Source organism: Triturus cristatus, chromosome 3_2, assembly GCF_964204655.1.
Source record: "Triturus cristatus chromosome 3_2, aTriCri1.1, whole genome shotgun sequence".
NCBI lineage: Eukaryota > Metazoa > Chordata > Amphibia > Caudata > Salamandridae > Triturus > Triturus cristatus.
This window is the reverse complement of record NC_140584.1, coordinates 517869382-517881706: the sequence shown is the minus strand read 5'-3', so window position 1 is coordinate 517881706 and position 12325 is coordinate 517869382. Positions and strand designations below refer to the sequence as shown.

General features: G+C 48.0%; 1 protein-coding gene across 5 annotated transcripts in view; it reads right to left on the bottom strand.

Moving 5' to 3' along the window:
* Positions 1–290: 290 nt before the first annotated feature.
* BMAL1 (basic helix-loop-helix ARNT like 1) overlaps positions 291–12325 on the bottom strand; it is a 503136-nt gene continuing 491101 nt past the window's right edge. For all 5 annotated transcript variants that reach the window (XM_085648206.1, XM_085648207.1, XM_085648208.1 and 2 more), the window contains one exon: positions 291–920. In XM_085648206.1, coding sequence (XP_085504332.1) covers positions 760–920 — 161 coding nt within the window. In that variant the 3' untranslated portion in view covers positions 291–759. The remainder of the gene's footprint in view (positions 921–12325) is intronic.

Below are 12325 nucleotides of genomic sequence, written 5' to 3'. Positions count from 1 at the left end.
TGAATTTCTTGGCCATACTTTTAAGCACTGTACCCAAAACCTTTAAGTGATCTTTATACAACAAATGTTACTTAGGCCTTCTGAAGTGTGGATGTCCAAGTTACTGTTGCCTAAATTTGTCTTTCTTTTAAATCTTGGAACGACAGTCCCACCTTTGCAAAGTTTTGAAAGTGATAAATATAGTACATTGAAGGGGAGTAGTAATCTCCATTATGTAGAGTGTTGCAAAAATGGTAATAGACATTTCTATATAAAGTCATACATATTGAAAAAAATAAGCAAGAGGAAGGTAAAATTTAATTTTGTTTATTGAAAAATATTTAACTAATACGTTACACTTTTACCATATTTATAAGAAAGTATGCGTACAAGAAATAAACAGTTTTATGGTACAATATTAGAAATATCCACAGGGATTTTGCAGTGTAAAAACAGACCTCTGAAAAGACCATTTGCGTATAAAAGCTACTGATGGTAACAGTGCTCGTTTGCACAGTGATTAAAAAATAACACAAACAAAATATATAATTTATGAGAGCTATTCACAACTAATCTGGTGAACATGATGAACACTGTAGCAAATGTTTTTTCCACTTTGCCTGAAATCAGACACAATATGTTTACTTGTGTGCTTTGATATGGCTTTTATGATATTTGTACATAAAAGCACAGGTCTTCCAGCCCTACAGGGTTCACATATCTTCACCCCCAAATAATGCACTTTGATACAGCAGAAGTTGCGTAAGCAGAATATGAGCTTCATAAGGGCCATGGCAAGTCACTAAAATCTACAGGGCCACCTAATCCCGCATCTGCCTCCAAAAGACTCATTATGACCGCCATGGCAGCTTCATCATTGCTGGGGCTGCTTGATCCCTGGTCGTTATCAATCATATCGATACCCATATGAGAGTTCTCACCTGTAAGAAAACAATAGCATTAATTGGTGCAAACCATATTGATAAAACATGTTTGATTACAAGTTTCAAGCAGCTTCCTCTATGCCAGTGTTTCCCAAACTGGGTCGCAAGCCGATTTTTGGTGGGTCGCGGAAGTCCAAGCAATAAATAAAGATGCCTTTAAATTCTGTATTTATATTGCACATTTGAAATGGTTCAAAGACAGAGGTCAAATATTAGGCTATGTCTGATGACAAATTGCTGCTTTCTTTAATTGAGGATTGGTGTTTAAAAACTCCCCTCACTTTGCATCCAGTGAAAGAAAAGTAAAGTTAATTATGTACAAGGAGTGTGAATTGAAAGGCTGTAGAATGTAATTTCATGGTAACAACAAAATATAAATACCGGTAAAAGAAAAGTGTACACATTCAGCAATTAGCAAAGCAGAAATTAAGCACATTTCATTGTAATTCGGAAGTGTGATGAAAACAAAAATTTGAATAGGATCAAACCAAATCAAGGCACTTTACTTGGTGGCGCACAAATGATAAATGTTCACTGAAACACAATTTCCACACAATATCGTTTGTGTGCAATACAGTTTTACTGTCTGTGAAACCTTAGTAGCCATTTCAATGAAAAATGTGCTATCTGTAAACGACAGTGTATTACAACACATTGCTTTAGTTTCAATAAAAAAAATAATAAGCCCCTGCCTCATTTCTCTTAAAGGGTTAGGAAAGATTGTTCTAAAAACTGGGTTGTGTTTATAAAAAGTTTGGGAAACACTGCAAAACTGCAAATTTCTTAATTACCAGACCCCTCTTTTTTCAATTCTTCCTTACTTTTGTGAAATGGGTAAGTTGCGTTGAACCTGACAACTTTGGTGTGGTATTCCCTCTGACTTTTTACCTTCACTGCCCTGCTTTTGCTGAGCTTGTTTTTGTTGGCATTAGAACTCCATTTGCTTCACTCCTGCTATCCAATGATTAACTGCTGGGGCTATCTCCCTCAAACATGGTAACATTGGTATACAACTTATTTGCACATTTAATTTACTTATAGGTCCCTAATAAATGGTACTACATGTTACCAGGGCCTGTAAATTAAATGCTACAAGTGGGCTGCAGCACTCATGCCACCCACTAAAGTAGCCCTGTAAAACATGTCTTGGTCCTGCCACTGCAGCCTGTAGAGCAGTTTTAAATTGTCATGATGACCTGGCAAAATAAACCTTGTGCTAGGCCTTCCTTTTTTATACTTATAAGTTACCCCTAAGGTAGGCCCAAAAGGTGCATAGGGCAGGATGCATGTTATTTGAAAAGTGGGACATGTGTACTTAAGTTTTACACATCCTGACAGTGAGAAACTCCTAAAGTAGTTTTTCAGTGTAACAAGGCTATCTTTCCCATATACTAACACTGGGTCACCTTATTACACTTAATAAGTGATAACTTCAGTTTGGTAGCAGATAGGGAACTACTGCTTTCACTCATTTCAATTGTAATTTAAAATTCTCTTTTATGGTAAAGTCTGATTTTAAGTAACTTTTCTGAAAGTACTATTTTCAGAAAGTTGGTATTTTTTTGCCTAAACCAAATGTGCCTTTCTGCCAATGTCACATGACTTGTAATATCTCGCTATGGATGGATGTGTATCCCTTCCAGACAGGTGACTAAAAGGCCTTGGGCGTGGGGAAGTTGTTTTCCTGAGCCGGATAGCTGAGAGGAGGGAGGGGAGGGGGGGGGCGGGGCACAAAGAAAAGGAGGAGTGGGAGAGAGGGAGAGAGAGAGAGAGAGGGAGAGAGAGGGAGAGAGAGGTTGTAGTCACCCCTTCCTTAGCTTCAAACGGTATCCTAGGGGCTATGCCCACCAATTTCCTGACTTGTGAAGCTGCCTGCTCTGTCAATAGGAAATGCAGCTGGCATCTAGGCCTGCCTGCCCAATGCTACAATAGACAATTTGGAGCCAAGCGCAGGGGAAGTGGCAGAACCAGCTGAGGGGTAGAAAAAGAAAGGAACCTCCCCCCACACACAGGCTGGCACTGAGTATAAAAGTGACACCCTCAGAACCTCTCATCAGAACACTCTTGCACCTATCGAAGAGCCAGGAGAAAGACTGCCCTGCTGTCTGAAAAAGGAAGACTGGACGTACTTACCTTGAACCCAGAATCCCCATAAGTGACTCCAAGGGTCGATTGACTTTCCTGTTTAATCTACAGGGTCACAACAAACTTCTTTGAAGCCTCTTCTGCTTCCCAACTGACCAGGCCCCACTGGACCAACCTGGTTTTCTCCGCTAGCTTATGTGGGAGTACGGATTCTCAACCCCCCCCACCATGATGTCCTAGAGTCATAGTGTACTCCTCCCTGCACAATTAAAGGTTTCACTGGATCAGACACAGCGCCTTGCATTGCAGCATCTTTTAGATCTTGATCGGCGGCTTCACTGAACCCGATGCACAGCAGCACAGACCAATGCAGGGCCTCGGACTGAAACACCACAAAGCTCATTATCTGTGCTTCACAGAAACCGACGAAGGCCCTCGCATAACCTGATCAGCTGCTGCACTGGATGTATCACAGTGCCTCGCAGCTCCTAATTGGCAGCTTTACTGGATCTGATGCAGGACCTCCCAAAGACCTGGCTATAGCCGTACTGTTTTTAAAGCGCTCCAGTGCTGATTCGTAAAAGAGGCACGAGCCATCAAATGACAGGCCCATGAGGGAAGTCTCGACATCCCATGAAAAGCCAGGCACAGCATCTAAATGCCACCGATGACTCAATCACGCTGCTTAAAGAGTTGGTTATGTCCAGCCCACATTGGATGGTGAAATTTGCTGCATTGCACCCTTTAGCAATAGCCTGGGGGAGTGTGGCTTGGGCCTCCTCCGAGACCATGGGCAGCACTTGCGCAACCCAATCCCACACAGTGTGGGTATATCGGGCCAAAAGGCACGCAGTGCTTACTGACCACAGTGTGGCCTGCTTGGGGCCTAGTCAAAGTCCTGCACAGGGGCACCTGTGCACAGGACGATTGCTGCTACCATTGGCCCACTCCTTGGAACCCCACTTTCCTCACCCAGCATCCCATCCTGGATAGCTTGGTGGTCGAAGCTTCGACCACCCAAGTTAACCCTGGCACGTTTCCTGCTACTCCCCTGGATAGGGAATCCAAAACATTGAACAGCTTTCGTTAGAGGATGTTCTCTTCCGCCAACCTAAGCCAAAAAGAAGTCGGCTACCCAGTGCTTTTCAATGAAGATCTCCGGTTCGGCAAAGTTACTGCAGGGTCCAACACGGAGACTTCCTGAAGGCAACCACTGGCTGGCGAGGTAAGTTGGGATCTTGGGGGATGCCTGGACACCCCACCAAGATCTGTGGGGCATCGGATGCAGGGGTATCTTCTGGCATCTGGTTTTCTTACCAGCTCCGGTCATGGCCAGGGGGACCCTTCAGGCTGAGGCTGCAGACGGCGTCTTGAAGCTCACTCACCTGAGGGCTAATGCACCCTGCTAGAGGGGTGACTTATCTAGGCCTCAGGCAGGGGGTTGCAGGCATGGTACACAGATGTGCCATGCAGACTCTTCCCTTTGCTCTGCACCAAAACACGCAGCCATCAATGGCAGTGTGTGGGTGTTAAGGTACAGGGCCGCAAAGAGTGGCACAATAGGTGCTACAGCCCTTAGAAGCCTTCCCTGCTCACAGTGCCTTGGGTACCCATGGTACCTTTTACAAGGGACTTATCTGTGGCCAGAGAGGTGCCAATTGTGGGTACAAAGGTACCGTCTTAGCAAATAGCACAGGCCTTGGGAGCCGGATTGGCAAGGACCCAGGGCACATCAAGTCAGGTTGCAGTAGATTTTGGTCAAAAAGTGGAAGGTAACTATGTAAGGAGGGGAACTTTCCTACACTTTAATTTTTTTGCTTTCTGTTTAATGATTTTATTTGTTTTAGACAGTACAGCTCCTATTTGTTCCACCCCTGCAGCATGGTTTGTTTACCACCTCTCTGACTGCCTGTCTAAGTTTCCAAAAGTGTCTGCTTTTCTTTTTTGTGGACCACTTTCAGGCGAGTACATGTGTAGCTTTTCTCTCCGCTGTGTGCTTTTCTACCCCAGCACTTTCCCGTTTCCTCCATTTCTGCTTTGTTTTTGTTTGCCAACCACACTCCTTGATGAGCAGAGTGAGGGATGATTTGTAAACATCACAATTACATACCATCTTTTGGTAGTTCACACGCCACTCTGTGCCTAATCACGTGAAGGCAACAGTCTTGATTGACTATGCTGAAAAGAAAACGGAAATCTCCTCAAAAAAACCTAACCAGGTGAGGCACAAAGTATGAGGATCCATTTATGTTATGGTAATTAACATTAACCAGCACCATATGTGTGTAACAGCCGTTGGCAGCGCTAAAGTGATACGTTTGTTTTGACTGCGAAATTAGATATGACCCAGCACACAAGAATTGATAAGCGGTTAGTTTCGGCTGAGAAACGAGAACATCGAAACCTAGATTATCCTGGTCGAACGCGAACCAGACAATTCCCGTGCTCTGCTGCCTGCGTGTTTCGTCTTGCACAGTTTACTCATGGGAAATAGCTGCATTTTGTCTCACGTGATGAAGCAGATTAAGTAATCTTAGTTTCTTTTTTTGCGGAATCCTCTTGTGGACTGTCACTTGCAGGCTACTTTTTTTCCGATGGCAAAACGAAATATGGTGACCTGATTAAAAGCCCTACCCGGTTTTCTGTGTTTCTAACAGACATTTTACCAGCGACCCCTCTCTCGAAAGTGCTACCTAGCAGGACCAATTAGGCAGACGCTCAGGAAATAATATAAAGAGGGTGTTAGCGCTTCATTTGGAAAAATAAGGAATAACTCTGTAGCTTCTTAATACTGCACGTTTGCAAATTTTCAGTTACCAGCTGATGGTAACGGGACAATTTTATTGTTTTTTGAGATGCGATACCCTAAAATTTCATCACTACCACACCAGATAAGCGATTGCGATGCAAAAGTGGGCAGTCATTTGGTTACCCTTCGTTTTCACCTATCTTTAAGAAAACACTTTGCTCGGTGCATTTTTCTGCACCGTACCCAATTAATTTCCATCTATGTGCCCTGACTACACATAGAGGGATATACTCAAGAACGCGTGATAACCATTGCAAAAGTAACTTAACGCAACCTTCAACATCGCAGTCTATCATGGGAAATTTACGCCGTGTTAACCAAGTATTCACAACACGGCGGCACCATGCGATAGTCCCCAGATAACGCATCAAATGACCGCGATAAAATCAACGCCACGCCACAAAAATGCGAAACACGAATGCAAATAAAGTTGCGATGAGGCCAATCGCGATACAAAAAGCAGCCAAAACCAACGACAGGCCTAAAATTCACACGCGTCTGGCAGGAAAATGCACCATAAAAGCAGACCATATAAACGGTGAGATGACAACATATGAGCACGACCCCACAGCTGTGATGCAGAACAAATGACCATTGTCCAAATCAGATAGGCATTTCCCCACAAACAGCCACAATGTATATTGACATGCATTCAGTATGTAACCTGCGCCAATGCAGAAACAAACATGGAACGCGCTGAGAAACGGCATCTCCTCTTCACATTGCAGGGGGACAAATAACACCCCCTGCACACCGACGTGCCATGTCCATGACCAAACAATAATGAAAGCATTGACCAATGTAGGGGTAGTGACTTCCCTCACGTACATGTAAATGTAAAATGTAAATGTGCTAGTACTTATATAGCGCACAGCTACCCCGGACCGGGGTCTCCCGGCGCTGTATTCATACCGCTAGGGAACCCTTCCTGGCTTTCCCTGTGAAATGTCCACTCCTGGGCATCCCCAGGGTGAAGCAAGGCATCCCCAGCACTGTGGGGCCGTTGTGGAGATTAAGCAAGCTATTGCCCAGAGTTGCAGCGTGGGACCCATGATTAGAATAGGCACTGAGGCGAGAATATCCGGTCCGCGGAATTTATAGCCCGAGACCCTGCCGCGACGGGAATCGAACCCTGGTCCCGGACCAGTGCTCTGCATCGAGGTCTGCCGCTCTCACCATTGAGCCACACTTCTCCACATGTCGCCCATGTCACAGGACTTGAGTCACAGGGTGCATCTCTACATCATGGCGGCACATATCAGAGCCCAAAAGAAGCCCTGTTGTCACTTGTAGGCCACAAATGACAGCCAAAATGGAATGAATTGGGACAGATGTGAAACGCCTAAGAGTGGGATACCATACCAACTGTGACACACAGAACTGGCAGTTCGAATACATGACACCCTAAACAGCCTCACTGCACAGAGGTGACACACCAACCATTAACAAATTCCTAAATTGTCAGCACATGTCGCACCCACACTTGTCTGAGTGAAGTGCCTGTACAGATGAGTGACATGCACGCAGGGAATGTGTTTTGGAATGCATTTAATAGCACATGCTGTGCCTGTGGTTAGTCAACGTACTGTGCCATTACTGCTAAGGACCCTCACAATGTGACGTCAACCAGAGAAGAAATAGTCAATGAAGTAGTCCCTACGGGCTATTCCTGCTGCGGCTGCAGTGGGGTGTGGTCCACCTGCCTCATCTTCATCATCATCGTCCGGTGCATCTGGCACTCATATCCATGGGGCTTTGCTCCGTACACATAAGTTGTGCAACACACAACATGCAACGATCATCTTGCACACGAGGCCTGGGCTGTTTAGGAGCTTTCCACCTGTGACGTCCAAGCACCTGAAATGTGACTTCAACACGCCAAATGTGCACTCCACGATGCCCTGGTGCGTTTGTGGGCCAAATTGTACTGCCTCTGGGCCTGTGTGTTTGGGGCTCGGAGGGGTGTCATCATCCAAACGCAGAGTGCATATCCTTGGTCACCTGTGACAGTGCAGAGAGACATGAGCCAAGACTACGTACTGCATGATGTGTTGGCAGGCTCACTGGTTCATTGGTGTGTGATTTGTGTGACTTAGTGATTCCAGTATGACATGTACTGCGTGTTGCAAATGAGCGGCATCACTGTGTATTACGTAGTCTCACTGCTGCACCTCCCCCCCGAGCACATCCACTATTGTGCACAGCTACAACAGTGAGCAGACAATCAGCAGGACATGGTACGAACATCATGGGTCCCTTACTTGAGCAGCACAGAGTTTGTGGCCCCGGATGCACAGCACCGGGCACAGGCACACCGCCACGGGACGGTGACTTGCGGTGCACTGAGGTAGTGCCACGCGAGCTGAGCGCGTACTCGTCGATGTCCAAGGGGAATTTCATGGAGGGTTGCGGAGGACAGTGGAAGGTATCCTTCCAGGGCATGATGCAGAGGGCAGAAGCAAGCTGAAACAGGCAGATGGCGGAGTTGAATGTTACAGACCCCACTTTTCCACCTTGTCAGTATCTTGAAGACAGCCTCCAGCCCATGGGCTCAGACGCCACCGACGTCCAAACAGAGATTGTCCATGAATTTCAGGGCACACACTCAGTGGCACCAGAGCTGGAAGGGGAGCAGTCTGTGATGAGGCCTGTACAATGACATGGACTCTGCTATGTAGAGAGCAAGACTCAGTTCAAATTGTGTGACCTACTCCATCGCAGTGTGTGCCGGAGGCAGCGGTCAGCAGGGACCCACAGCCACATGTGGTAGGCATGCGCTGCACAGTCAGTGGCACCAGTGCAGTTGTTGGTAGTATCCCATCACCTCCGTATAGGTGAGCCTTTTCTCCTCCGGACTGAAGCGCATCTTTCTCTTACTCCTCTCCTTGCGTACTGTGACATGAACACTGCCATGAAGAATCAAGACTCAGTTCCAAAAGTGCGACCTAGTTGGCTGCAGTGTCGACCGGAGGCTGCGGTCAGCGTGTGTCAACCGCTGTCCAGCCATCTCCTTCTGGATCTCTAACACACGACTTTGGAATTGCATGTGTATTAGATTTGTGGATTGTGAGAAGTTGGCCTGATATATGCTGTTCACTAGTTATAGTGGGCACCCTGTATCAGTCCAAACAACCCCTTATGGGGAATAGGTCAAAGACAACCTTTGTTGAAAGCTATCTTAGTGGTAGCTATTTAGAGCAGCCTTCAGGCTAAGTCCTGAAGGAATGTAAAGCAGCTTGTTTTACCAGTCTATAATCTCTTGAATGATCAAATGAAAGGACAACCACACCAGGTATATATTTAATATATATGTATTTAAGATAAAACACACCCCTCTAGTCTCTTTATGAGACTGGAGTTCGAAGTACTTAATTTACAAGTTAGCAATCAACAGTAATAGCACAAATACACGTTTGGGCCCTAGGGGCTTACCTAACCATATACCAATAAAGTGGCATAAGAACCACGACTGAGCTAGACACAAGGCCTAGAGCCTGTAGAAGTGCTTGGACCACAAGGAACCACCCAAGGTAGTGACACAGGGGACCCACGGGGGACGCGTGCAGTGTGAGAACACAGCCGCGAATCGCCGTTTACTTCTATGGGGAATGTTGCGGTTGGAAATTTAGAGTTTAAGGACACTTAGGAGATAGTTACGAGCGAACCCTTTTGGACTAAGAGGTGTTTAGGGCCAACAACCACGGGAGCACCGGAGTACTCGAGTTACCTCACCCAGGGAAGCCGGGTGCATAGGTGTCAAATGGTCTCGGGTCACGTCGCTGTCTTCAATGGAAGCTGCTCAGGAAGTGCTGCTGCCGTGAAGAGAAGTGTCCGGAGAGATCCAAGCCTGGATCTAGGATGGAAGGAACCTGAAAGCAGAGGGGACAGAGTCGGAGTCACTTACCAGTGACCAAGGGCACGATAGACCAATGCCGACAGATGTCGGGGCTTCAGGTGAATTGACGGATGTCTTGACTCTTCAGCCACGAGGTCTAGGAGGCGCCGATGACGACAAGAAGCTGGATTCGAGCTGTCCCACAAAGTCTGTCGAGTGCTGCGGTGTCGGCGACCAGATTGGACCCAACAAGCCTTGGCAATGGCAAGTCACTTGGAATCAGAGGAAGGTCATCGGTGCAGACCAGCAAGGTCTGGGGGACTCACCCAGCGAGGATGAGTCGGGGCACGTCTGGAGCAACCAGGAAAGCCCAATCAGAAGAGGAGTTGCCTTCGTGGGGACCCACCAGTCAACAGGCTAGCGATCGCGAAGGAGTCTCGAGCGGTCGCACTGGAAACTGGCCCACGGGTCACTCGTTCGGTGCACGAGATGCTCAAGGCTGGGGCTACTCGGAGCCCAAAGCACAACTTCGAGGAAGACCAGGAAGGTGTTGGAGCAGCAAAAGATCACAGTGTCGAGAGGTCACGGTTCCACGTCACCCACGATAGCCACGGGCCTCAGCTTTGCTGTGAACTCAGGGTAGCCTCAGGGAAGTCTGCAAATCCACCTCTGGTGATGCAAAGACTTCAGCGTCTGGCGGGAGCTTCAGCGATGCAGACCGGTCAGTTGCTTCTTTGGTGCCTGCCAAGCAGGGAAGTCACTCCTTGACCCCAAGGGAGATTTCTTCAGTCTTCTAAGCAAAGTAGAACGTCGAAGGTCCAAGATATATATTGCAGAGTTTCGTCCAGGGTAATCTAAAGTCGCAAGGACTGGGTTCCCATACTTATACAAAGTTTGGGGGTTGGACATACTCTAGGGACCCACCTATGGGAGGGTTTGGAAAGAGGGGTGGTTACACCCATTTCCTTTGTCCAGTTTCGCGCCAGAGCAGGGGCAGGTAGCCCCTGCAACCGGTTTGAACTGGACTATGCACAGGGACACCAAGTGTGCCCCCAGTGCAGGACTTCAAAGCACCAGAGAGTGCTCCCGCCCAGCCCCAATACACATCTGCTTGTCTGGGGAGGTGGTTACACCTCCCTTGGACAGGAAACCTATTGTCCAGGCCTCCCCTGCCAGAGTTCCGGTCAGCAGCAGGAGGCCAGACCCGTGTCTGTGGCAGAGGCATCCATTTTGTGAGGCCAGGGCTGTAGAAAGTCCTACCGGGTTTGACCAGTGTGAGCATGTCTCTCCCTCTAGAAGGGTGGAATGCTACCCCTGTCGCCAGAACTGGCGGGGGGTAGTATTCCAAAGCGTTTGACACCAAACACGACATGTTTCCGTGCAGCCATCCCAAAGTTAGCATTTACCGCGAGGTTATAATGCACTTAAGAGTATATGGTCAGGCTGCACCACACACAGCATCAGAGTAGGTACTCCGAACGCTACAGAGGGGCTCTGCTCATGCAGGGGCACCCTCTCACATAAAAACCAAGCACTCTGCCTTCAGGATTGTTAAGGTCTGCCATAGGAGTGACTTATAGGTTTTATAAGTGTGTGCAATGGTAGTGATATAGGTAGCCTATACCCCTGTAAGGGGAGCAAGCACCACCTTACCCAGGCTGCAGTAGCAGACCTGTGGTGCCATTTTGGAGTGCTTCCCAGGGGTTGCATAATACATGCTTCAGCCCCTGGTAGGCCTCTGACGTACCTATGCCCTAGGTACATAGTATACCATATACTAGGGGCTTATAAGGCACTCCAGACTCCAATTGGAAATATACCTAATGTACATTGAAACCATTTTAGAGAGGAAGCAGCTAGGCTGGGGTCCTGATTAGCAGGGCCACAGCCAGACTAAGGTCGAAAAATTGTGGAACACCAGCAAAAAGTGGGGGTACCCATGAAAAGCAGATCCTACTCTCCTACATGGATGACGGAGGTAGTGGCACCAGAGCTGAGCGGGTGTGCAGCCGGCGAGGAAGCCGTGTTCTGCCAGTGACAGACTGCATTGGATTGGTGTGAGGCCTGCAGGACCGCAGTGCAGGCCGAAGGCCGGAGTCAGCAAGGGCCCACAGACACGTTTGGTGGAAGTCCTATGCACAGACTTTGTGGCACCACATTGGAGGGAGTATAGTGATATGAACTGAGCCTTAAATCATGTACTCTGCCATGGTGTAATAAAGACTCAGTTCCAAATGAGTGTCCTACTTGTCCGCTGTGAATGCAGGTGGAGTACGTCAATGAGAAAGGAGTTCCGGGGGCCTGTGTTGTGGAGGTCGTGATGGTCCGAGGAGTCTGCCAAGGTCGGGGGCCTCGGGCTTGGAGCTTGCACCTGCACGTGGTGGGCCCTCTTTGACACACGCCGGTGTCGGCAGGTGAGCAGTGTGCCTGGATGCGCAGGGGCGGCCATGACAGCTTCGTGGGACCAGCGGCCCGAGGTGCAGCAGGCGCACAGGATCCCAGGCAACTTCGCTCACGACGAAGGCGTCGGCCTCGTGGTGGGGTGAGAAGCGCCGCCCTGGCAGGGAAGTTGGGCATTCCGGAAGAGGACCACGCCCAGGGCTGCATGCTTTTTATTCACAACCATACGCTGACCTGGCGTACGCCGTGCCAGCCCACTCCTCTCACCCTTAC